Here is a 27,337-nt window from a genome sequence, read left to right on the forward strand (position 1 = left end):
CAGTGGTGGAGTGACAGATTCGGTATGGAGACAGATTGAGCCGGGTGATGCTGATACCAGCGGCCAGACACAGAGGTTGGAGGAGATGTGTCAGGTTTCCAGGTGCTCATAAAGATCAGAAACTGCAGCATATATACTGAGATGTTTGCAAGGACTCTAAAACAGCTGAACACTTGAACATGAGCCAAGAGATCTTTGAAATGCAATGTGAAATGACATGACAGGAGTGTTTTTTTGATAAACATTTACATTATTTATTTAAGTCAACTCAATCTTCTTTTAGTGTATATTCACAATTTCTGTGTGCAAAAAGCAATTACATAAAAGAATAAATAAAAGTACAAGTAGTGACATTTTTAAAACACAACATGAACTCAATGATGAATCATTAGAAAAAAGCACAAGCACCACAATCAATCTGGCACCCCTAGCTCACAAGTGTGCACAAAATGATTAAATGCCTTGTAAATGTCCCTGGTCACCTGTGCCCGGCAGGTCTGACAAAAAGCCATTGTCCCACAAACAGGAACACAGGCCACAGATACTTGTCGTTATACTGCAGTAAAACTGCTGAGGCCGCTGCTCACAACTCTGAAATCCTGAGAGAGAATCTGCAGTGTCCACTACAAATCTGTGGAAAGAATATGAATATCTTGCAAGGACAAGACTGTGGACAAAGAGTTTCACAGATGAGGTCATTCCTGTTAACATTACAGCCACTAAAAACCAAGGAGGTAATACAAAAAAGTGCATTGATAAGTATCAAATGGGCATGATGAGGTAAGAGCTTAGACCACTGCAGATATTGAAACAGTGATACTGCTGAGGCTGCAGAACAAATAGGACTCTGAGGCAGCTGGATGTTTTTGGAATCTACAACACAAAGTGTTAGAGAGATGTGCCGGAGGATGTCAGTGGAAATTCTTGGAAAAAAGATCACAGCAAATTAAAACGCCCACATGCTGGCTGCATTATATTCAAATTGAACAGTATAATAAATGCCAGCCAGGCACTCAATATGTCTGAAAAAGGATATTGCTGCATCACAGTGAGGCAGAATGTCCCAGTGGGAACATCAGTTGTAAATGTGGTCATGTACTCTTATGCAAATGAGTTTGTTCAGTGGTATCTGTGTCTTGTCTAATCTTGTGCTTTTATATTCAAATTCAGTTCATATGAAGTTCAGCCAAGGTGTATGCTTAGCAGATAAGTAAATTACAGTAACACACACAATATGGGACTTCATTGGTACTACTTGGGAAATTACAGCTCCAGTTTGACTTTTCATTACCATGTAGAAGATTTGACTTTTTCACTTTTAAACACAAAGTGTGATACTGTATGAAAAGCAGCTATCATTATATTCATTTTTCCATACATCTCAGCCCCAATGTTTTCGCTCAATAAGAACTGCTTGTATTCTGTCCTGAAACATCTGTATAAAATATAAAAGCATGTTATTCTGTAGTGCATGTGACCTCCAATTTAGTAACTAATACTGCAACTAACATGTTTTCCCTTTTTTGATTAATCTATTGATTATTTTTTGGATTCATTAAATAATCAAGTCATCTACAAGGCATACAAAAATGTTAAGAATGCCTGTAATTTTATAATAATAATAATAATAATAATGACGTAACACAGAGAAAAACTGAATATCCTCACATTTGAGAAGCTGGAAGCAGCTATTATGTGGCATTTTTTCCAAAATAATTTAAATTATTGCCTTTTTTTTCCTGACGACTGACTAATCAATTAATCAACTGTTCAGTTCAGCACTACTGGAAACTTACGTTAAAATATAAATGTATTTTAATATGTTACTTATGTTTATAGTGGTATGTTGTGCTCTCTGTTCTGTTACACTATGAGCTTTTTTTTATGAACGTTTGTTCTAATGGCAACGGGAATATAGTTATGCAGCCCAACTAAAATCTTCCTAAAAATGTCCTGAAATGTTTTGAGTTAGGCACATTAAATTTGCATAGGTCAGTTTTGTCACTCTGTACCACTTGACAGACCATTAATATACACAGATCCTGACTAATCATGTCAACTGATTTACTAAATTGTCGGTCACGTCCAACAGAAACTTGCTGAGGGCCCGTGTAGAGGCCCAACAGCCAACAGACATGGAGCCCTTTAACAGCCACTTGATGAGTCCCTCAGTTGCAGCTGGAGAAATGAGCGGAGCAAAAGTGTCTGTTCTGACCCTCTGAGCCACGAGCAACGGGAGGCTGAGGGCCACACCGCCAAAGCCCCCTAAAGCATTACCGGCAAACAGACACACCGTCAGGCAGCAGGACAGGGAAGACAAACCGAGGCAGCGTGTCATCAGTGTGAGAGCATCTGCTGAGAGCCAGTCACACAGTCCCAGCAGCAGACAGGAGCCACACAGGAGAATATGTGCTGTGTTGTGGTCTTCACTGAGCCACAGGAAGTCGAAGGAGACCAGCGCTGGAGCCAAAACCTCGCTGGCCCACTCTGCTTCTCTCTGGATAGAGGCGGGGTAGGAGCTGCTGGAGGGGTGCAAGATGTTAAGTGCTGCAGAGAGTCCAAGCAGAAAGAGGCCTACTGAAGGAGCCCTGTGATCCTGCAGACAGGTGAAAAATTACAATGTGAGAAATTTTACACATGGAGTTATTGATTCTCTATTTTCTAACTAAAAGTAACAGAGATCTAGGCCTTTTTGGTGGCGGGTAAACAAATCTATCACAAGAAGGTGGCTAAGTCCAGTACCACCCTCATTGGATGATTGGTATGGGATAATCCTTGAAATATTTAAAATGGAAAAGTTGACTTACTCTTTGAGGACCCAAAAGGGCAAATTTTACTGGATTTGTAATAAATGGATTGAATTTATAACCCCCATAAGAGTAGACTTTGTATGACTCCACTGACTTTTTTTTTCTCTTTTCTTCCTTTCCTCTTCTTGCTGAGAATACTAAGAATGTAATGTTAGTTCCCATGGTTCTATAGTTATGTCTTTAATAGAGTGTGAGATAGGCATATGTAAGAAAGCTAAATGTAACTGCTGATAGTTTGATTGAGAAGTATGCATGGGCATGTAGGCTGTATACGCGTGAGTATGCAACTGAATATCGATGTGTATATGTGTATATGTGTTAAATATGGACTTGTGGAACGGTTTACATGGCCACGTACTTCAGAAAGTGAGGTTGGAGGGACCCACAGTTCTCCAGAAGACTGAGTTGACCCACAAGTACGGTGGCATCCGCATGCCTCTTTTTGGGCATATGCATATAAACTGTACATGTATCTTAAAACGGGAAAAGAGTTAAGTATAACTATCTGTAAAGTTTTTGTATACACTGTGATAATGCCTTTTCCAAAGAAAAAAAAAAAAGAGTAACAGAGATCTCAGCCCTGGGGTGACCAGAATACATACAGTACATTCATTATGTATTACAAATAAATATGGCAATTTAGCTGCATTATGCCCAACAGATGAAAAGTATCAATTATCAATTAGTCAATTAATTATTATTTTTCTTTGATCAGTAGATAGAATTGTCAATAAAATGTCAGAAAATAGTGAAAAATGCCCATCACTTTTCCCATTTTCCCAGAGCCCAAAGTGACATATTGAAACTACTTGTTTTGCCCAAATAACAGTCCAATATCAAAAGATAAACATTATTATTATCAGTGGTTGTTGTTTTTTTCAGTAGATTGACTTTTAATCGATTTTCAGGCCTAAAAGTTTAAGTTAGTAGGTTGTAACATCATCTACATTGGCACTACACTGAATGACACCTACCTTAAAGAGTCTGTAAGAAGAGAACAATGCTGTGGCAGACAGAAGGATGTTGGAACAAGATGTGATGAGCTCTGTTACACAGGACGCCATTGATCCTGATGAGTCCTGTATAGAACCACTGTGTTGTTTTTAATGAACGTGTCTGAGGTTAACTACTGAAACTGTTGCATGTATCTGAATGTCGGATAGTATGTTATAAAGTCAGATAAACGCAGAGCAGAAAAGAGCAAACTTTAGCCAGGAACACTAGCACGTTTGTTTTGACACGTGACAGGTCCGGATGTGTACAGTGCGCAGGCTCCAGAGGATGCCTTCAATGCTGCTCGTAAACTCTGCTATTATATCAGCAGGATCAAAAATGTATCACTGGCACAAAGTGGATTTCTGATTTTAACTTATGTTCTATGAATCACTTGAGGATTGATTTCTACTGTTTTATCATTCTCTGAAGCAATTTTGCTTTTTTTTTTTGTATGAGACTGTGCTCTACAAATAAATTCTAACTTGAAATACATTTTAGTCTAGGCCTATGTACGTAAGGCCTACATATTTATAACAGAAAGCTATCTATATTTTGTTAAACCAACATTTTAAATAGTGCTGTTGCCTATACATGATGATAAGCTAAACTTTTTTTGTACTAGGCCAGGGGTCAGCAACCTTTACTATCAAAAGAGCCATTTTAGGCAAAAAAAAATAAATACATAATCTGTCTGGAGCCGCAAAACATTTGATAATTGTGATGAAGGTAACACAGTTTATAGTGTAAGTATAGTATATATGTCTAATGCAGTGAGGGCCAAACTGCAAATATACTACGGAGTATTAGGGCCACATTGAGGGAAAAAAATCATAGATTTCCAGAATAAAGTCATAATATTACGAGAATAAAGTCATAACTTTACGAGAAAAAAAGTCGTAATATTACGAGAATAAAGTCATAACTTTACGAGGAAAAAAGTCATAACTTTACGAGGAAAAAAGAAAATAACACGTAACATTTCTACTTTAGAATATTATGACTTTATTCTCATAATATTATGACTTTATCCTCGAAATCTCAGATTTATTTTTTTTCCTCAATGTGGCCCTAATACAAAGCCTCTCGAGATAACTTCTGTTAATTGATTTGAGGCTATATTAAAATAAATTGAATTGAATACACCGTCGTACTATAGACCTACAACAATGATAAATAAAATTGAAAATGTAAACAAAAAAACAGTTTTTCATTTCCACTATTTTTTTTAGAAACCCACAGGGAGCCACTGCAGAGTGGCTAAAGAGCTGCATGTGGCTCCAGAGCCGCAGGTTAGTGACCCCTGACCTAGGCCTATTATTTTTAACTCTGTAAAAAAAAGTGTCATTGGATTTCAGATCATTAGCAAGCAAAACCGCCTTATCAGGTTCTGTGAATTAAAAGCAATTTTCATATCTAGCAGTATGGCAAACATTATTTTTTTTTTGTAGAAAACAATAACTAGTCAGTAAAAACCAGAGGGGGTAATAATGCAATAGGCTCAGAGGAAGATGTTTTGTTATATCCTCCTCTAGTAGCGGTACCTGAATGCAGCTAAAGTTTGAACAGTATGGCGGCGGAGTGCTTGACGACCATCACAGAGCCTTGGATACGAGAGAGACTGCGACTAAAACACCCCTTTCTGGGTGAGATATCTCATGCTAACACACACGCTGTGTAGGAGGGAATACCAGCTAACTGTACGGGTTTAAACCGTGGCGTGTTTAGCTTTTGTTTTGTAAAACAAATGACTTTCCTGTTAGCCTTAGCATCAGCGGCTAAGCTAACCACAGCTAACATAACTGTCACAGCTGCTACAGAGCAGAAGCACATACACAGTCTCATTTATACAGACGTTATATCCTTTCAACAGGTGATGTCCGCTCACTGAGCCTCCCGGGGACGTATGAGGAGAAGATTAGACATCTGGGAAACGCACTGAGTAACTTTGTCCGTCTGAAGTCTCTGGATCTTTCCTGCAATGCGCTCTTCTCCATCGAGGTGCGTTCAAAGTCCTCAATAACATCCTACAATAATGGAACCAAACTGGGAAAACAAAGTTCGGAAACTTGTGTTTGGTGGATTATTTCTCTGTTGTTCCAATGCTAATGGTCATTGTATTTTACATTGTTGGAAAGCCTGTTTATTTACCTTTACAATGATGTCCAACTTGTAAGGATCATGCATTTGTGGGATGAGCAGCACAGCTGATTATATGGGTAGCCCACAAGTGAAATTTGCCAAAATGCTCTGCCAATGGTAAACAGTGTATTCTCCTGTTGGTATTGACTCTTGTTTTGAGTTGTTTGGTGGATTGGATGATTGAACTCTCTATCAGTAACAAGGAACAAACAAGACTTATTGGCTATTTTACACTTTATTCATTTAATACACCGTCAGGAGCCTCAGTAGCGGTGGAAGATCCATACGCAGCCACAACAGCCTGGCACCTCCTCCTCATGCTGGTTACCAACCTGGTCAAACGTTGCTGTGGGATGGCGTTCCATTCCTCAACCAGGATTCACTGCAGGTCAGCCAGCGTGGTTGTGTTGGTCACTCTAACACGTACAACACGTCCAAGCTGATCCTACAAGTGTTGAATTGGGTTGAGGTCTGGACTCTTGGCAGGCCGTTCCATTCTCTCTACTCCCACATTGTGGAGGTAGTCTGTGATAACCCTGGCTCTGTGGGGGCGAGCGTTGTCATCTTGGAGGATGAAATTAGGTCCCACATTGTGGAGATATAGGATCGCCACTGGCTGCAGAATCTCATTCCGATATCTCACTGCATTGAGATGGCCTTCAATGATGACAAGCCTTGTTTTGCCAGTGACATCATTGAGGGAACACACAACCACGCTGGCTGACCTGCAACGAATCCTGGTTGAGGAATGTAATGCCATCCCACAGCAACGTGTGACCAGGTTGGTGACCAGCATGAGGAGGAGGTGCCAGGCTGTTGTGGCTGCGTATGGATCTTCCACCGCTACTGAGGCTCCTGATGGTGTATTAAATGAATAAAGTGTAAAATAGCCAATATGTCTTGTTTGTTCCTTGTTACTGATAGAGAGTTCAATCATCCAATCCACCAAACAACTCAAAACAAGAGTCAATACCAACAGGAGAATACACTGTTTACCATTGGCAGAGCATTTTGGCAAATATTTCTTGGGCGCTACCCACATAATCAGCTGTGCTGCTCATCCCACAAAAGCATTATCCTTACAAGTTGGACATCATTGTGAAGGTAAGTAAACATGCCTTCCAACGATGTAAAATACAATGCCAATTAGCATTGTAACAACAGAGAAATAATCGACCAAACACAAGTTTCTGAACTTTTTTTCCCCAGTTTATGTTACAAGGTCAACGTCCAGTTATCCCCTTTTATTTCCTTTTTTGTTACACATTATTATGAACGTCATCTTATAATAATTGTTGGCTGACACCTTTTAAAACTGTATTGTTTCCTCTTTAGGGGGTTCAACATTTGAAAGTGTTGGAGAGGCTGATCTTATACAATAACCGCATACCTTCCCTTGAAGAGGTTAAGGTGTTGTATGAGCTGCCAGCTTTGAGAGAGCTAGACCTCAGGCTCAACCCTCTGACTAAAAGTTACCCACAATACCGCCCTTGTCTGGTGCATGCAATGTCCAACCTACGCAAACTAGGTAAGATACTGTATAGCCATGTTTTCCCAGATTTTGCTAATCAGTTTTCAGCTTAACTGAGTGTCCTCCCTTGCTTTCTAGATGGCTGTTCAGTCAGAGACACCGAGCGCAAAGTTGCCATAATGCAGTTCTCCTCTGACTTTCTACCTCAACAGAAGAGCTCATCCTTGAATCAGGTTGCTGACCAAAGGTACACCGATTATCAAATGCTTGAGTTTAGGTGTTTCAGCTCAACTTTGACCCAATAGAAGGTCTACCAATGATCTTGAGAACATGGAAAACAAACCTAACTGATTTTGATGTTTCTTGGGTCTAAAATAGAAGCTTTGGGAATGTTTGTATGGGTTGTCTGCACAAAAAAGGGAGTGACTCAGGACAGGTGCCAGTTTTAAAGAGCAAAAGTGTTGAATCCCGGGTGACAAAAACACCCACTAAAAGTTGCATTTATCAAAATTAACTCCTTTCCGCTATTTGCTTGCGCTCTATCTTTGCGGTCTTGCTTGTGGTTCCCAGAAGCAGTGATCAGAGACTGGCTTTAGTTGACCGCTTAACCAAGAGGCTCTCTCTCCTGACCGACACTGATGATATTGTGTTGAATTTTGTTGCGACGAATCATGGAAGCCAAAGTGAAACTCAGTCCCACTCGGTTCACAAGAAGGCAGAAGGTGAGATGTCAACTTCGAAAAGCAAATTCTCAAATGAATACCAAACCAATAGTATTTTTGTTTTGTTTTCAAACTTCTATTCATTTCAAACTGTCTCCTGTCTCAGAAAACAAAGAGGACGAATCAAATGATTTTACAGAACAGAGGAGTTCTACTCCAAAACAGGTGATTTTTATTTCATTGTAGGTCAAACAATATTATCAGTAGTACATTTACATTATCATATATACTGCATGTGCTATTTTTCTTTCTTTCTTTTTTTTCTTTTTAGGAAAATGCTAAATCCATCCTCAGGTATCCCCCTACAAGCTATGGTAAGATTTTGCAGCGCTTTCTGAAATATAGAATTAGTCAAGTGCATGTTAGTGGTTTATTAGGACAATGGAGATTGCAACAGTTGATATGATGGGTACAAGACTTTGTGGTTCAATGGTAACTTTCTCTTCTTTAGCCCCAGCTTTCTGTGGATCAAGTAAACCATGACCCATGAGAGATTAATCAAAAATTATAATTTTTTGTAATTGTATTCAAAATCTGATTTAGGGATTTGAATAGGTAATCCGAGCTGGGTGAACACGGGATAAAATGTGTTTTTTTGGAAATATAAAATATCAAAGGGCACTAAATCACAGTTGTATCCTGTCTTATCCACTAGGTGGAGACAGGAGACAATTTGTATTTATTTATAATCATGAACATCAATGGTAAATTAATATCAGTGTTTTATTATGTCATTTGTTATTTGACCAGATAACACAGCGTCCAAAGGGCCACACATGAAAGAATCATCTCATAAAAGAAGCTCTACACCAATAAAAGAAACTGAAAGACCAAAGGTGTCCTTTGGACCCTATGTAGAGAAACACAGACCTGTGCTTGGAAAACAAAAGCAAAAGGACTTTCCCAAACAAACCAGACAAGCAGCCAAGGGACATTACACCCCTAATCCTGGTAAGAACAATGTTTGTACGTAAAACAATCCTTTGTCAGACATTAATACCCATCCACAAATACACTTTCTTGGCATGTTGTTGAATGGGTGTTTTCAACCTTTTTCCAGATCAAAGTCATCGTCATAGTTCTTCATTAGCTAATATCCGGCCTCCCAGTCCACGTCGTCCTGGTTTTGACTTGTCTGACCCCTCCAACCCCATCTTACATCCTCCAAGATTGACCTACTCTAGCTTCAACAAGACAGAAGGGGGCTCCAGCCTGCCGCAGCAAGGGGAAAAGAAAAAAAGGGTGGGAAGTGAATTTAGTGTTACTATTTCAGATTCTGAATACTTTTTAATTTGTTCTTACTACTTGTAAACATCTTAGTCGAGGTTGTTTTTTTCTCTCATATCAACTAATCTCTTATCTCGCCTCCCAGGGTAGTTATAGGAAACCCCTGGAGATGCTCCTCAACCTCGTGGACAAACACTGGACGGGAGAGAGATCGCTGCATCATAACAACAACTTCCTGTGTGAGTTGGGAGTTTGGTTTTGGGAATGTGGTATCTGATTACAGGAGCCTGAACATAATGAATGTCTTCTCATCATTTCTATTTTTGGCTCTAGCTCAGGCAGTCCAGATCCTCTCTATGATGGAAAATGATATTTCCAGTCGGGAGGCTGAGGTCAGGACCTTAAGACGGGAAGCTGATGCACTGAGCTTTCAAGCGGCTGCACGGGAGGAAGAGCACAAAACTGAAGTCCGCAACCTCTCCGGTCAGATGGAGGAAGCTCGAAGTGCAGCTGTGAGTGGATTCAGCACCAGAAAACAATGTTGAGCTTTAGGAGGCCTTAATGGTTTGATGAGCATACTGTATTTATTGTCTTTACTCTAAAACAGGGCAAACTAAACGAGCAGCTGAGGATCGTCTTGGAGGAAAATGTCGCTCTACAGAAACAGCTTATCAAGTTAGAACGACAGTATCTCAAGTCTATGATGAAAAGTTCACCCATTACTCAGATTAAAGGTGGGTGTAACCGCCAGTGGGAGATGCATACAAGTGATAACTGCTGTTTTCCTTTGAAACTCTCACGCTTTGTGCTTGCACACCCTTAGAAGCTCAGACAGAAGTGGAGGAGCTGAGGAAAGAGATCGAGGGGTTGAGGGAGAAAGTGCAGGAGGCTGATAAAGTCAAGGATTTGTCAGATATGCTGCAAGAAAGCCACAGGTAAGAAGGTCTGGCCATCTTAGTGTTGGCACTTGCTGTATCCACACACCCACAGCAATAATGTTCTCACACCTAAACCAGCCCTACTTTGTTAGTTGTATGTGATTTGTGTCTGTGTGTGTGTACTGCAGATCCCTGGTGGCTACCAACGAGTGTTTGCTAGCGGAGCTGAAGGGAAGTGGGGAACTTTAAAGAGGAATTTGAATGAAAAGGATGCACACTGGGATGAAAATATCAAAGCAAGACTATGCCGAGCGTCATTAGATTTGCATTAGCTCCACCAGGCCCAGCAGCTACAGACTGTTTTTTAATCATTTTTACTTTATATCACTGCAGTGTACATTTTTGTGTATATTAAGTTCCTCGCCCTTTTGAAAAATGTATTTATATTTGAAAAAAATCTGTATAGGCTGCGTTGATGTAAACTGTAACGGGGAAAGGCAATTCATTCAAGGAAGTTTGTGTATAAGTGTGTGACAGGGCTGTTATGTTAAATGATTTTAAGGGGGGAAATGTTAGTGAGAAGGTCATGATGTATTTCCTGGATCAGTGGCAAGATTGTGTCTCTTAGCAGCTTTCTCCCATTTTTTTTTTTTTTTTTAGGTCACTTGTGTCTCCATCTGCTTTGTACGCTGCAGTGGAATGAATGCATCTAGATTCCAGCTGCACTGTGACTTTATTTATACCTCTGCCTTCAGGCTGGAGAGCCACACACACACACACACACACACACACACTCACGCACGCACTTTCCTCTTACAAACACTAATGCAAGACCTGGCAAACCAGGTTAGGATGTTGATGCTGCTACATAAACTGAATGTAGCTTTAGTTTTTATGTGACTGTTTGCAGGTCACTGGCTGGTGCTACTGGTGTTCCCAAAAAAGCCATAAGCAAATAAAACATTGTGTTTTGACTGACACCCTGTAACCTACTCAGAAGAGGTTCTGGGGTGTGTTTTTTATTTTCAGTAATGCACTACAAATCATGAACACACATTAAGAGGTCTAAAGAACAAGAACAAAAACACACTGCATGCACTGGGGCACAATAGTACATTAAGAGTTATTCGAAGAAAAAGAAAAATAAGACAATATTGTTCCTGCACATTAAAGGTGCACAATATTTGGCATTAAGCACAGAAAACAGATCGAGCTACTGCAGCAGACGAAAACTAACACACTGATAGCTGCTAGTTTTTGCACTTGACGCATGATTCTTCATCAGCTGAGGCTACAGATAGTGTGTGACACAAACACTGTCACTATGTTGGAAAAATATTCTACAAAAGTATATTACTTGTTTGCAATTTTCCCTTTTATCTCATACATGTATGTAAGGATACAACCCTGCTTTTGTTTTCAGTTGAATTTGTGCCTTGGATGACAGTACCACACATAAAAGGTACTCTAAATCTTTATCAACAGTCAAATATAATAGCATCAGAGAGTAGCTGACTTTGTATGTACAAGTTGATACATATTGATTTCAAGCAATACAAGATTTTATCATGATCCCACAATTTCATCACTTACTATTTTTTTAGCAAGAAAATATTTAAGTCTGTCCAGTAGTGTGTCCTCACAGCAGTTCAGATAAGATATGACAACCTCCTACTGTCATCTAAATGCTTCTGAATCAAATGCAATATACATAAACATGCACAAAGTACAGCAATACAGAAAAAACAACAAATGAAGCCAGTGTCATAAATTAAGCCATGTGGCTATAACGTTTTAGAATATACACAATCTTACCACAAATATATTAGAACTACTGTATAGAAATCTGACGAGGAAATATAAGTAAAATGTTAAAAATACAATCTTGTACAACTGAGCTCATATATGGTGGTTCGAGCTTCCTTCTTCAGCTGAATTCACCAATTTAAAAATTCAAAATGCATGTTGGCAAAATGGTTTGTGGTCTGAATAACGACAGTGTGGGAGAAAATAGATTCTCCTGTTGTATTATTTTTTTGTTGAAATGTTATAAGCAGGCATATTTAAAAGGTTTGCATGGTAGGAGCTTTTAGGTTTCACAAAAGTAAGAAGATATGGCAAAAATGTTCAGTTAATCGTATACATTTTAAAACAAGTTGACAAAAAACCCTTAATATATTTTCTTGGTTTGAGCTGAAGGCAAATTATTCAAATGACAGTGTGAGCTTATGCAATAATAATAAAAAATGAACAGCAGATTTCATAAAGACTTAATAACAGTTGACAAGTGGGGATGGCAAACAGACAATTAACACTGAAGATGGAAATAAACATTGATAATACCTCTGTCAGAAATGTGCCAATTGTCACCGAAACTCTGCAAAACAAATTAAAAATGCATTTCTTCGGCTAAATATGGGATTAGAAAAATTTCCATTAAAAAGTGCAATGTTGTTAAAATCATCAAAGTGTGTCCCACTTTTGTTTTTCTTGGCATGTTGTTCATTGTGCTCAATAAATATTATAAGGCCCTATCATAACAACAAAGCTTCAATATTCATAGCATAGCAGTTTTCTCTCATTTGTTCTCTTCAGTGTTTGGCAGTAACTTGCAATCAGACAGGAATGTACCGGCTGGTGATGACTTAGTAAAAATAGATGTAAACAGTTTTCCAGTTCTCACACTTCTCACAGAGAGGAACTCAAAAACATTTCTCTCTCGCACACACAGACACAACATAGATGGGTGGGAAAATATATGAAATCCTATTCTTTTGTGCTTTCTTTGAGTATTCTTTTAATAGAAAATTATCCTGGTAGTTGATCAAATGTTTATTTCCTCGCCCCCTCACATGGGTTTGCCCTCGGTGGGTTTATTCACTTTCTTTTCGTATGACCCTCGATGTTTGTACCCCGAGACGTATCCGGAAGTGTCAACCATGTCCACTCGTCCCGCCTTACCCTTCCCGCGGCCGCTGTTGTCAAAACGCTCCTTGTGTGACCCTGTAAACTTGGTGGGGTCCGTGAGACGGCTCACTGTCGGGGATGCCACGGCTCTCTGTGAAGAAGTTTAGAAAACATTTGAGTTTATTCTGTGAATGCTGGTATGAAACGTAAAGGGCTCTTAGTCAATTAGTCGACTAATCGGTCGTTTTGGTCTTAGTCGACTAAGATTTCTTTAGTCGATTAGTCGTTTTTAATTCTCTTTTCATGCTGAATGATTTATTTCCAAGAATATATGAGTGCATCTCTTAAAGTGGTGCTTTTGTGTGATTCTTTGTGGAGAAACTCAGTTTCACAGATCTGTCGATTAAGTCAACTAACCGATTAGTCGACAAAATCGTATGAGTGTTAGTCGACAAAGGATTTCTTTGGTCGAGGACAGCCCTAGAAACGTCAGTAATATTCACGCTTTGCATCTCACCGTGACTCCTGCGATGACAGGTGTCTTCCCCTCTATCAGCTGGAAGACCTCAGCCTCGGCCTCCTCTCCCGTCTTTTCTTTATATTTCTTCCTGGACAGCTCTCCGAGTGCCACCTTGAACTCGTCGTATGTGATGGTGCGAACGGATTTCTTCCTGAAATGTAGGTGGGAAAGGAGCTTAAGTTACACTTGTCACAGTATAGCACACAAAACCCCCTGCAAAAATGTATCTCAACTGCTGTATTTAGGCTTGACTTATCAACTTTTCTACAGCCTCTCAGTAGAGTTTGAAAGTGTAAAATGAGAGCAGACAGTAGTGTACACAGAGCCATGTGTGATCACTTCAACATGCCAGATGTAAGACACAGCATGGAGATGGTATCCTGCTGAGATAAACAATGAGGAAACGTTATTACCTCCCCGTACTTAGCTGTTGTCTGAGCAACCCCACAGACTTACACACACACACACACACACACACACACACCTGTAGGCTGTATATGTGACTGTCTCATCATATCATGTATCATATTGTGTCCAGCTGTTTAGTTCAGCTGCAGTACTCCGGACTTAGAGCCCTGATGTTTTTCATTCCAGCTAGGGACATTCAGACCTGCTGAATCCCTGTTTTCCCATTTATAAGATCAAGCTGTTGTAACCACTGACAACACCATCATCATCATCAATCATTCTCCTTCTGAGAGTGCTCCAGTTGTTTAACTGGCCATGTGCCCGTTTCACTTCCATGTAAAAAGTGCATAGTAACACAAACACAAACAGCCATTGCCATGGTGATAAATCACCTAAACAACAGCCTATAAAAGCCTGCAGTCTTCCTGGGCAACCTGCTGTCATAGCAACAAGCTACAGTAAACAAGGATGTTTGGCTTTATTATTAATTTGACTCATCCAGTGAGCGGTTTTGTTTGGGCGATCCATCAGTGTTGAACATTTGAGAGCTCCATTCCTCTGCAGCCTGTTCCATGCTGTCTATTGTCAGAAGGGAAACTTGACTTCCAGCTGCCACTTCTGTCTGAGGAAGACAACTGTGTGTCCTCCGCAGATCTCCCCATACTGAGCTATTCAATTCTCTAACGTATATAAATGATTAAGCTGTGTAAATAAACAGAAAATCACAATCTGAAGAGGTTAAGAAGGACAAAGGTCAGAGGGCGAACGGAGCTTTGTCTTATTTCAGGATACTGCGGTAGCTGACCTGCTGTTTATTTACATAGTTCAACCATCTGCAGTACATGATCCATATGGATCTGACACAGTAGTTGGCTGAATCTGTTTCATGCTAAAATGCTCCCGCACCGCCTCCGATCATGTTCAGTGATGAGGAAATACAACCAAAGCCTAGAAAAATGAAGCCATGTTAGTAATTAATTAGCCCACACCAGATTTCTACTTCATCCATAGCTTATGCTGTGGTGTTCTGGCTCCAAGCAGCCAGACAGCACAGCACAGCAGAGACTCAATGTGGGGCAGCAGACCTCCATACCCACAGTAAATACAAACTCATTCAGCCATACTGTGATGAGCCAGTGCTCATTAAGATGTTTAATTTTACGTGTGCAAGCAAAGAGCTTTGACACTGATTAAAGGGAAAGTGCAGATCTGCATCTCTGGCATTGGCAGCCCTGCCCGGCTCAGTCATGCCTGGAGTCAGAAACCACATGAAAACGAGCCCTTCCCCCAGTCTGTACCTCTTTTTATCCTGTGGCTGGCTCTGAAGTGTTCGCACACCACACGCTTTGTTCGGAGTCTACTGTAATATCCTCCTCGACACAGTTATGGTTCAAAATGCATGCTGGACTAGCAGACGACAAGCAGCCTGCAAACTCACATCCGAGCATCTAATGTATACAACACTTCAAAGATTGACCGTGAAAGGCATTTATGACAGAGAACGTGCTTTTTTTATCCCTTAAAGGCGTTGCACCATGTTGTTTGCACATTTCTAAATATTGCTCACCAATGGACTGAGATGTGAACAAGCTTAAATCCTGCAGTCAGTAAATTTCCTCTGTAGTATTGCCAAGAAAAATGTTCACAGCAGTAAACAATAAACACCCATTGCCATGCCAACTGTGAAGGTGTTGATGTGGGTGATTAAAGTCCAGGAAAACAAGGATACTTTCAGCAGAGAATATGTATAATAAAAGATTCAAATATGTGAGTCATTATAAGTCTCTAGCATCTGGAGCCACATTCATGGCCTTTGGTTGGCTATAGTTGAGGACTGACTCCTGCCACAGCCTTTTTTTGTGTCTCCTGTAACATATTTTGTTAGTTTTTAATTTAGGAAACTAACAGGTGCATAACCAAATTGATTTCAGAGTAGAATACTTAATTTCAAATACCTTCAAATATCTATCTATATATAAAAACAGTGGTAGTCAGTAAGTCCTAGTTTTGTGGAAATACATTTTTAGGACTTCAATACTACTTGAGCTGCTTTTTGAAATGTTGTATCTTTCCTGAGCACTCTTGTTATGAAGACAGGAATAAACAGTTTCAAACTGAAAAATCACACTAAAAACCATTTTGGAATCTCCTATATATAAGTGTGTACACAAAGTGACTGAGATTGAACTATAGTTACACACCAGCAGAAGATGGAAAATCCACTAAATCAATGTGAGATTTTCACTCCTGCAGCGAGACTTGATTATGAGTGGCTTCAAGCCATGCTCTTCTATTCTGGTGCTGTCTAGCAGAATAATCTTTATTCACAACATTCAACCAGGATAAAAAAAAAAAAAAGCTGCTTTGTGTATGAATGAAGAGAATCAAAATAATCCTGCACAAAAAAGGCCGGTCCTTTCCTACACCAGCTTTATTCTGTCACTTTACTGTATGTGGCCAAAACTATATGATATCAGCCCAAATACACTCCGTGTACACTTGGTAAACCTAAGCACAGCTGTACAGATGAAAAGATATTGTTCTTTGTTGAAACACCATTGAGGTCACAGCCTTTTGTTAGATTCTACTTCACTTAAATCAAGCAGTAAAGGATGAATCAATCTGGCCTGAGGAGACACAGGATGAGCCATCCTGGCCTCTTGCTCTGGCTGCTGCTTCTGATTTACAGCCGAGCCAACTTAACATGAGAAACAAAAGCATCTTCCAAAACACTGCCTGAAAACATAGGACTCAATAATTACAAAATATTATGCACCTCAGACTTGTTTCTATCAAGCTTTTGCTCATTTCAGTTTGACAAACATTATGGTTTGCTTAATGTTCCATTGGTGCAGACACTAATGAAACAGCTGACACCTTAATTAGGTGTTATTAATAAGGCTGGTGCCCGTTATACTTGACTGCTTGCTAAAGACGATTCCCCTGATTCAATTCTCTGAACTCTAATTAAATAGAATAGAAATGTTATTAGAGTGCAGTCCAGAGACAGTTTTCCTCTCCTCTTCTGTGTTAACAACCGCAGTGCTACCATGTTTGCACCACTTTAGTGGCCTTTTGGGCATGCTGATCTGGCTGACTAAGCCTGTAGTCATCGCTGCCGCTGCAACAGTAAAGTAATACTATGTAATAGAAGAATCATGTAGTGGCAAGCCTTTTACAAGATCTTAGCTGGCACAGATGGTGGCAGATTTGGCAACAGACCTTTTAAACAACGTAAGCTCAGATAGACTTAAATTGACAGCATTTCCTTTCTTACTTGACTTTGCTGAAGACGATGTCCACGTCAGTGAGGGTGATGTTCTTGCCGTCAATCACGCCACAGTCCTTGCAGATCTTGGACCAGTTCTTGCCGTGCATGTCCTTGCCCGTAGCGCGAGTGTCACCGTGGATGGCGAAGCGGCGAAACGCCTCTTCCAAAGCGGTCACCTCCACTGGTGTGGACGAGCCCGCGCCTCCGTCACTGGTCCCATTGGACTCAGTTGAAAGCCTTTTGGAGAGCCGGTCTTTAGACTGTTCACTGTGCGTCCGTAAAGGGACTGAGCCCATGTTAGGAGGATGCTTGGCTGTCTGGACTTTAAAGTCGTCTATGTTGTCTCTGAGGGGGAAAGAAGGGTGTACACAGCAGTTTTCAGCTGAGGTGATATAATGGAAAATGTAGTACATGCACTGAAGCCACTCTTTTAAACAGACACAACTGAATATTCAGTTTACAAGAGCTCCAATTGGCTGTACATCAAGTGACATCATTAAACAATTCTTATCAAGATTTACAGGAAAAGCTAATGGAGTTGATCAAAATCAGTAGATGAAGAAAAGGACATTTCATCACAGCCTGTACACCAAGGAGAAAGCGCATCTGATCTAACCCTTCTCCGCAAGACTTGCAACAGATAAACTTCTACAGAAAGTAAACAGTACGTCATGCCTTTTAACGTCAAGACACAGCTTGTTAATCTGTCTTTGACTGTCCCTCTTTCTAAGGTACTTCTGTGTTACTGGCACAATTAGTTGTGTTTCTGTGCTCACACTGCCTGTGAATGGGCTTGTGTGTTCTGGCACAGAGGTGAAGGATATAAATAGATCTCTGTGGAATTCAAAAGGTGCACAAATCAAGAACCAAGAGAGCAGATGGATGGTTTGAACTAACGCACAAAATGTGAGGTGAAGGGTCATAACGTGACTTCTATAACTTACTTCTGGTCTGCCATGCTTGTGCAGGAATTTGGTTCCTTCTGTGCAGTGCTTGGATTAGCGTTTGGCTTTTGTTTTCTCTTTGTGCTGTGGAAGAGATGAGAATGGAGGTGAATAGTGTGAGAGGATGTGTCTGCACATACGTGGGTGCCAGAGAGTGGAAGGGATGATAAAGTAAAGAATAAAATCAAAGAAATTAATGCAGTTCAACAAAAAGTACAATATTTCACTCTAGTCCTTGTCAGTCTTAAATAATCACGCTCCAATAAAAACACAGTTATTTATGACATAATGTCTAACCCAGGCTGACACAGACAGAGCTACATTTAAGAAAAACTTTCAGAATGGAGTGAATAATAACCACAGAAAAGGTCAAATCCTTGTCATCATCATTAACACCAAATAACTTCCAGATAACATCTGGGTTTTAGTTATTGTCTGTTGTGACACATATTTAAAGGTTGGATTAACACGCTGAAAAAACAACTTCACTTCCCTCTCTTGCTCAAGATGATTTCATTCGGTCTGAGTTCAGGAATTCCTCTCTAAACACATCATCCTGATTTGCATCTCTATGTACAGACTAAGAGGCATTTCACCACTCAGCCTCACACTTTGACCACATCTGAAGTCCTTATATTAGTCATTATTCTCTAAGGTCACATAACTGCCACACAAAAAAAGCCCCTCTGATATTTCTATTAAGAAAATGTAACCCTGAACTATATTTGTAGCAAGTGATGGTTCTCTGCTCACCTTTCAGCTGTTCCCATACTTAGCTCAGCATCCTTAAAGAACATGCGTTGCCATGGCAAAGTACCACCCAACAATGTCTCTAAAACCAGTTGCACTTGCTACAGTTACAAGATACAAACGAGATGCAAACTGGAGAGAGATGCCGTGTCCCGTGGACCAAACAGTCTGCACTAGCTAGAAAAGTCTCAAGCAAGTCCCTCAAGTCGTCAATAAAGTGCTTTCACTCACCCCCAGTGGCACCGTGTAAAGCAAAGGGTTTTGTTTTCACGACCCCGTGGCCAACAATTACAAATGTGACCTTGCTCCGTACAGGCGACACTTAAATGGGTACAAAAGTTCCAAGATTGACACTGCATAAAGCCATTATAATCAGGATGTCCATTCTTAGGGGAAAAAAAGAAGAGATTATTAATGTCTATGAATAATGGCATTCAGAGCGACAGACACTGGGAACCCATTGTCCAATGCTCGTGGCTTCTCTGTCTGACCCAGGCCCATTTAACACACATACACGCGTGGTGACATCGCAGAGTACCACTATTGATGGCAGGGGTTTTGTAGTCATATGTCATCGAGGACTCGGGCCAAGACAATTCAGACAGAGTTATTGAGGTTGTTGAAGCCTCAGTGTTTTATTTCTCAAGTGTACACATCACCAATACAGTACACATGTAGAATGTATTTACATATGACCATCATTCTTAAAGTCCTATGATCGATCTTTGTAACTGTGCCTATTCTCAGTGAATATGTGTACATTTGCACTGTAATGGGGATGCTGGGGTTATAAATGGTACAGTTAATTTCCCTTGGTTGTCTGTTTTGGTCCATCATTTTATAACAGTGGAATGTATTTACAATTCAGCCTATATAATTTGCACTTTAAGCAATTTAATATTAAAAAGAAAACAACAGCACATGTAAAATAAGAAAAAAATAAAGTTCAAAGCATAAAGTGCTTTCATATCAATGAAACATAAGTATTTATCTGATTTAATCTTCAAGATTAAAATCCAATTTAATCAAAATAGATGAAATCGAAAAAATATATATATTAAATTGGGAGATCAGTGCCATTATGCTCTGCACTTGGAAAATGGGTTTTTTACTTACTTTTTATTTAATTACTTTAATGCTGATTAGACTGTTAATTTTTTCTGCTTTATCATTTAGTCTATAAAATGAAGATTATATCTTTAATGTACATGTTTTGTACAACCAACAGTCCAATACCCAAAACCTATTCAATTTGAGATAAAACATAAGCAGCAAATTCTCATGTTTGAGATGCTGGAACTAGAGAATATTTGGCATTTTTGCATGATAAAAAATTTAATTTAAATTAAAAAAATTGTTGTCAATTCATTTTCTGTCGATGGACTAATCAATTCATCAACTAAGTGTTTCAACTCTTATTACATCACATCATAGATCAACACATGTTGTGTTTTTAGTAGTGTACAATTCTACGATTATGTGGGGAATTTATTAATTTGTAATCAATATAATGATATTGTAATCCAAAGGAAATAAATTCTGTTATTACAATTAATAATCTACATTACATGGAAACACAAATCAAGAGTGAAATCTGCTTTGTATTTTCATGTGATGCTTCACACTGAGGTTCCATCATTATTAACTTTACTTTCAGTGGGGATCCACATCCTTTCAAATAGAGTAGCTACTTGCTGTGTGTTTTCCTTTGTGCTTCAATGACAAGCAGCAAAATCAATGTGAAACAAAGGAATCTTTTCAACTCTCCTCCAATTTATAGTCAGTAGTTTCAAGTGTCCGAGTCCTCTGTACAACGAGCCTCCTCAAACCACATCATGTTCAATGCATGAGAGAGAGGTCATTAACACAGTTCAGTAGCCTCAAGTAGAACACATAGTGAGATGAAAGGAAATATATAGTGCTCTAACAGAATACTGTATCATTATAAACTGTATAGACAGTAGAGCAGTAGAGACCATTTGGTGCAGTGGAGCTGTACTAAACCAATGGGGTTTCTTTTGGCCAAATTCCTCTGATATCTATTTGAAAAAGACAAATACAACCATCATTTTTTCTGCCCCACTTTGCCACAAACAAACGAGAAGCCATTTGGTTAAGGGCAGATCTCCAGAGACAAATCTGTGACTGGATGACAGCATGCTTACATACACTCGCCTTCTGGCAACACACTGCACAGATGAGTGCTTTAACCATAAATTGACCCATTTTGAACCACATCTATTCATAGCAACAATACGCAGCCATGGCTGGAACATTCTATTCATTCTCAAGGGAGGAGATCAGCCAGTAGACAACATGCAGGCTAACATACCACAATTACACAAAAATTGGGGGTTTTAACTGTTAGTTTGGCAGATGGTGTTTAACTCATAGAATGATGACACTGTTGTCAGAGTGATGCCAGTGTGAGTATGTGTGTGTGTGTGTGAGGAGAGTGTTTAACAGAGGCTCACTCCTCCGCCATGCCACCGTGGTGAGTGGGCATTCAGAGATCCCATCTGCTTTCCTTCTAGATCAGTGTCCTATCCAGGCAGCTGCTCAGGAATGTGACGGTGTCAGTCAATCAAAATGTAAAACAGAGACCATCATTACCACACTGAAGACCTCCCAGTGTGCTCAAAACCATCTCCATCTATAGTACACCATGTCTGCCAGCTTTCTGCTACATATACTAGCGACTACTCCTCTGTGCCTTACCTCCATTATTGCCCTAAAACTCTTAAAACACATCAGTGAGCCATAGAACTGCAACGATTAGTTGATCAAAGGAAAATTAATTGTAACTATTCAATCTTTCGAGCAAAAATATGATGGTTCAAGCTCCTCAAATTTGAGAATTTCAAATACATTTTATATTTTGGGGGTTTTGTTTTGACTGTTAGTCAAACAAAACAAGAAATTTGATGACCTCACCTCGGTCTAAAGGAAATAGTGACAGGCATGTTTAACTGTACTCTGTGACCAAATGATTGATTGATTAATGATCTGTAATAAAAATAATTGTTAGTTACAGTTACACATTCCTTCAATGCAATGAATGTGTGCATTGTAGTTTATTTTGACATAAAATCCCACATAGACCATTAGTAAACTAGTGGGGTTCACAGTGGTTTAAAGGTGCAGTGTGTAGGATTTGGCGGCATCTAGTGGTGAGTTTGCAGATTGAAACCAACTGAAACTTCTCCCGTGTGCCAAGTGTGTAGGAGAACTACGGTGGCTGACGCAAAAATGTGAAAATGCAAGTGGCCCTATCTAGAGCCAGTGTTTGGTTTGTCCGTTCTGGGCTACTGTAGAAACATGGCGGCCGGCTCCGTGAAGAGGACCTGCTCCGTATGTAGATATAAATGGCTCATTCTAAGGTAATGAAAACACAACGATTCTTATTTCCAGGTGATTATACACTAAAGACATACTTATTCATATCATATTCCATTTCTGCCAATAGATAACCCCTATAAATGCTACACATTATTCCTTAAAAACGCGTACCATATCATCTCAATGTCCCCGGTTCAATTCCAGCAATGCCTCTCTCTGAATCGCCACTGTAAACAATCTAATAAAGGCAAACAAATTAACCTAGTAATATAACTAGTCTCTTGTGCACCAAGGGTGCATTACTATGCACCAGAAAATAGTCCCCAACAAATGCTGTTTACTGATGTTTGAGCAGTGGGCAACTTACAGGTCTTAAAAATGAAGCCAATGCTGAAGTGCCTTAAACTTGCATTCTTTCTAATAGCCAGCAGGGGGCGACTCCTCTGGTTGCAAAAATAAGTCTGATTGTAGAGAAGTCTATGAGAAAATGACCCTACTTCTCACTTGATTTACTACTTCAGTAAAGGCAGGGTGGGTAATCTTGAGGAACTAGCAAGAGTACACCAGTTTTTTTTAAAAATGATTCAACTGAAAAACCGCTTCCAACGTTGTCAACTCTTTTCCAATGAAATTAGTCAGCAGCACTAGCTGCTGACTAATTTCATTGGAAGCACTTTATTACAGCAGCACTAGCTGGTGACTAGCTCCAAAAGTCCCTGAATCTAGCAAGAAAAGTCAACAAGTCGGCAGCTTCAGGGCTCCCTTACAAAGCCACTTCCCCAAAATTATCATTACGAACATTAAACATATAATGAACGTGAACGGCGAACATGGTATTGTTAGTGCAACGTGTGGAAGACTCTGGTGACGCGCAATGAGTGCAAGCGAAATGAGTGCAAGCGCAATGAGTGCAAGCGCAATGAGTGCAAGCGCAATGAGTGCGCGCAGACAGGCAGGCAAAAAGGTAGTCTGTCCAATCATTACATTCGGGCCGAATTAAATTATTGGATGGGTTTATTACAGTCCTGTGACAGCCACAGATACCAGATTTTTTCTCATTTTTTCCAGAGCATTTGATTTATTGATTTCTGTCGGGATGTAAAGATAAATTCAACTAATATAAAAAAAAAAATAATAATTCTAAAATCTTTACCAACCCTGCCTTTAAACACACGGACAGCATGGCAAAATATGGAAGCCCTATCATTCAACATGGTCTCAACATTGTTTCAGGATTGCACCATCTGATACCACTAAATACAACCTCTTAACCATTTCCCAGTTTGGCCACAGTCCCCCGCCCACACTCTCCCCCCAAAGACACAAGGAGAGAGGGTATGACATCAGCATGCTGCAGACCGGGTCTGAGGTCACCACCACGCTGTCTCTGTCAGTCCTCGCCTCCCTAAACCCTTTAACTGCTCTGTGAGTCAAAGATCTTGGCAAGCATTGTGCAGTAGAAAAAACAAGATGTTTGAAACAAGCAGCTACAGTGGTTATTGTTGGCAGCAGCAGCAAGCCAAATAGAGGTATAAGGCAGTGTAAAGACAGCCCGGGGGTCCTTATGCAACCCCACATTTGTGAGGAATACATGATGCCAGAGACAGCATAAGTGTCCCTGACATGGCTCGGGTGGAGAGAGGCCTGTTGAGCCAGCAGCAAATTAGCTCTGAGTCTAGTTTTTAGAAGCCAGACTGTCTTGTATAATGTCTCACTTAATTAAAGCTAGCTTTGGTAATCTCCTTCAAAAACATTTTTGTTATATTAGTTGAATTTCTCATCCCATCCTGACCTCAATCGATAAATCAAATGCTCTGACAAAAAAGAAAAATCTGATATCTGTGGCTTTAATAAGCTAACTGCCGGTCTGCTTGTGAGTACTAACAATAGCCATGTTCGTTATTTTACGTTCATTGTGATATGTTTACGCTCATAATGATAATTTTGAAAGTGTGGCTTTGGATTGTTGCAGACTTTCTTGGCAGATTAAGCGACTTTTGGAGCTAGTGCTGCTAGCTACTTTAATTGGAAGAGTTGGCAACACTGGGATTGTTTTTTTGGTTTGATCATTTTTTAAATCTACCGTACTCTTGCAAGTTCCTCAAGATTACCAACCCTAGCTTTAATTAAGTGACTCATTTTTTTCTAATGCCATGGAAATGGCATCTAGTGTCTCTGTTACAACATTTTTTTTCTCCAGCAGCCACAAATGCTGAAAGATGAAACACACAATGGCAACTATTCCCTATAATGTTAATTAAGGTCAATGTGAAAAAAAATATTTGCCCTTTGGTTTTGTGTGTTACCTAAAGAAAATGCTGTCGGACTACAACGCTTCATTTTGCCCAGAAGCATTCCCTTTATTTTGTAAACCTGACCTGAATTTGAGTCATCACAAACAAAATAGAGTAATTTACACTCTGAGGTTAATTGTTTGTGACAGAGCCCGAAGGCAATTGAACCAATGCGATGAAACCTAGAACAGTAAAAATCTGGGACAAAGTCAGTGACTGTGTCTTCTTCTCATGTATACCTAATTCAACCTATGGGGAGAACGCAGCTACAAAACCTATTCACTGAGAGGAAATAAAACAGGTGTACACACACCTTAGGTGTGCTATCTTTGAACTGCCTCCTATTTATTACCCCTACCAGCTCAATTCACAGCTAATCATGAAGCTAATAAAAGAGGGCATGAATCTTTTTTTTTTTTTATGCATAATTATGTAACTCCCTCCATGTAACCCAGCAGCTTGGAAGGCATGAAGGCTGCTGCCACAGGACAAGTGCATTGTCTATCATCCTGTCTGACCAATAACGGTGCTTATTATTGGAGAACCCTTCTCTCTCTCTGTGACTCATTGAGCCCACGTTTAAAAGATAAACAGAAGAGAGGAGGCTCCTGTTTGTGTTACTGGACATGGCTGCAGCAGAAACATGTTACATAAACTTGCAAATGCCAGATTCACACAGTGAGTCCACGTGATCAGGTTTGTTGTTGTCAGTCAGCCCCCTATAATGCATGTTTGCCAATGCAGAACATGGCATCTTTATAGGTAAACACCCTTTTTGAAATTTGACTCAAGTATATGGGGCATGCTGCCACACGTCCTTACAGCTTTAAATGCATCCTATTTTGCAAATTCAAGTACAGGAAGCATGCAGAGATCATCAAAACACAACAGCCAGGAATCAGCTGAAAATTGTGTGGGCTGACAATACAGTCATCTTCCGTTTTGTCATATTGTGAAAACATGCCTGATGCGCCAAAAAAAACATGCAACAATTGAAGAAATCATGCAATATTCCGTTTTTATTCACCTGGTGATGTTATCCTCCACCTCCCTTGTCAAATTCACAAAAGCATAATTGCGCGTCGTGGAGTCTTTTCAGTGTCTTTCCTCCTCAGCTGCCTGAGATCAAGTCTGCGGACGGTTCAGTCGCTCCGAGATGCTGAAGAGAAACCAGCCCGCTGATTGGCTGCTGGTTTCCTGTGAGAGACTGAGATCTGTTTTCTTCTTGCCTCGGTTGGTGTTGTTGTTGTCGGCTGTGATGGTGCCACAGTGGTGCTGCTCAGTGGAGCGCTGATAAACAAGCTCTGAGCATCTTTTTTTTTGGTGCTTTAAGAGGTGGAGATGGATGATGTAAACAAAAGGAAGGTTTTTATATGGGTCATTACTGCTTCATTCATAAACAACCCATGTGTGTGGGATCACGAGAAAATAGAGGGAGGAAATGAGGGGGCCAATGGTCACATACAGTAGCAATAAATATTATTTTTTAAACTGAGTGCACCCTGATCCTGGCTCTTGTCCAAGCACAACATGTCTTAATGTCCTGTTGGTGGCCACAAGGAATTGACTCAAGGGACTATACCCTTAATATCATGATGAGAAATTCACAAAAGGATGCTTATCCTCCCAAGACTGCTGAACTTTACTAGTCTGATGTCCAGTAATGTGTTACATAACCAGAAGTATAGCCTAATGGTTGGACATAGATGGACATTATGTAACCTTTAGCCTTACTGATGGTTCAAATGATACATTAGCTTTCACATATATAATTAAAAGAAAACTATGCATGCCTGTGAGCAAAAGACAGAGCTGAGATCATTATGAAAACAGCCTGGACTGAGTGAAATCACTTGATGACATAATAGTCTATATCTCAAGCTGCTTCAGTAGCGCCACTGTGTGGTTAATAGCAGCCCTTACCCCATTTTTAGAGTTTCTCAGTAATTTTCCCTTTCATGGAAAATAATAAATGGAAGGGAAAAGCATTCATATTTGCTATTTTTTCCTTTCACACTAGGATTATTACATTATTATGACAAGGAATGAATAAAATGCTCTGGACTAGTGGCTCAGTGATACACTCTACAACACAGTAACCACCCACACTTTACATTATTACGTGGGATTTGATAAGTGAAAATAACTATATCTCCCAATTTGTAGAACAATATTTAATTCGAGACGTTATAAGAATTTACTAAATAATGTTCTCTCATTTAAGGTAGGTCACATCACAGCCCTAATTAAACACTCCAATTTCCTGTTCCCTCATCTACTTGAATACCAGCCTTTAGCCCTATAGAGGTTCAAATATATGTGACAGCTTACAGATGGACAATCATTACAGTAATACACAGACAACACTTGAATTGGCTGCTATAATCATCTGTCAAATTCTTAAGTTAAAATAGATGTGTAAATATATAAAGCAATATATGCAATAACAGCAAGGTGGATCACAGATGACATGAAGTCCCGTATGGACCAAACAGAGAAGCCTGCTTGGATTACTCGCTGAGGTGGACGATTTACTGTTCTTGAGAGAAAGCTGGATTGAATCATATAAATGTCACTGGCAGCAAACATCTGAGGGGTCTGTAAAAAATAAAAAAAATAATTAGTCAATTAAGAGTTTGTGTAGACGTGTCACAAAATAGA

The 27,337-nt window shown here is 39.8% G+C and overlaps 3 protein-coding genes across 6 annotated transcripts; 1 reads left to right on the plus strand and 2 right to left on the minus strand.

The window, feature by feature from the left end:
- Nucleotides 1-229: 229 nt before the first annotated feature.
- LOC141779151 (transmembrane protein 276-like) lies at nt 230-5,801 on the minus strand. Its single transcript, XM_074653827.1, has 3 exons — nt 5,112-5,801; nt 3,785-4,424; nt 230-2,596 (listed from the first exon to the last, which is right to left on the minus strand). Exons 2-3 carry the CDS (start codon nt 3,872-3,874, stop codon nt 2,051-2,053), a joined length of 636 nt encoding a protein of 211 aa, XP_074509928.1. The 5' UTR covers nt 3,875-4,424; nt 5,112-5,801; the 3' UTR covers nt 230-2,050.
- On the plus strand, nt 5,322-12,703 carry cep72 (centrosomal protein 72). Its single transcript, XM_074653822.1, has 14 exons — nt 5,322-5,449; nt 5,677-5,804; nt 7,281-7,473; nt 7,555-7,663; nt 7,987-8,138; nt 8,245-8,303; nt 8,410-8,452; nt 8,889-9,089; nt 9,199-9,380; nt 9,511-9,604; nt 9,699-9,877; nt 9,973-10,099; nt 10,189-10,300; nt 10,432-12,703. Exons 1-14 carry the CDS (start codon nt 5,374-5,376, stop codon nt 10,490-10,492), a joined length of 1,716 nt encoding a protein of 571 aa, XP_074509923.1. The 5' UTR covers nt 5,322-5,373; the 3' UTR covers nt 10,493-12,703.
- On the minus strand, nt 11,207-25,982 carry tppp (tubulin polymerization promoting protein). Of its 4 annotated transcripts, none has more exons than XM_074653825.1 (5): nt 25,704-25,981; nt 18,294-18,377; nt 17,356-17,694; nt 13,668-13,821; nt 11,207-13,301 (listed from the first exon to the last, which is right to left on the minus strand). In XM_074653825.1, the coding sequence occupies exons 2-5, from the start codon at nt 18,305-18,307 to the stop codon at nt 13,092-13,094; spliced, it is 717 nt and encodes a 238-aa protein (XP_074509926.1). In that variant the 5' UTR covers nt 18,308-18,377; nt 25,704-25,981; the 3' UTR covers nt 11,207-13,091. The 4 variants fall into 4 exon arrangements, with proteins under 4 accessions (XP_074509926.1, XP_074509924.1, XP_074509925.1 ...); XM_074653823.1 differs by lacking the exon at nt 25,704-25,981 and adding an exon at nt 19,275-19,499; XM_074653824.1 differs by lacking the exon at nt 25,704-25,981 and adding an exon at nt 19,047-19,234.
- Nucleotides 25,983-27,337: the final 1,355 nt, after the last annotated feature.

The sequence above is a fragment of the Sebastes fasciatus genome, chromosome 12 (assembly GCF_043250625.1).
Source record: "Sebastes fasciatus isolate fSebFas1 chromosome 12, fSebFas1.pri, whole genome shotgun sequence".
In the NCBI taxonomy this organism is placed as follows: domain Eukaryota; kingdom Metazoa; phylum Chordata; class Actinopteri; order Perciformes; family Sebastidae; genus Sebastes; species Sebastes fasciatus.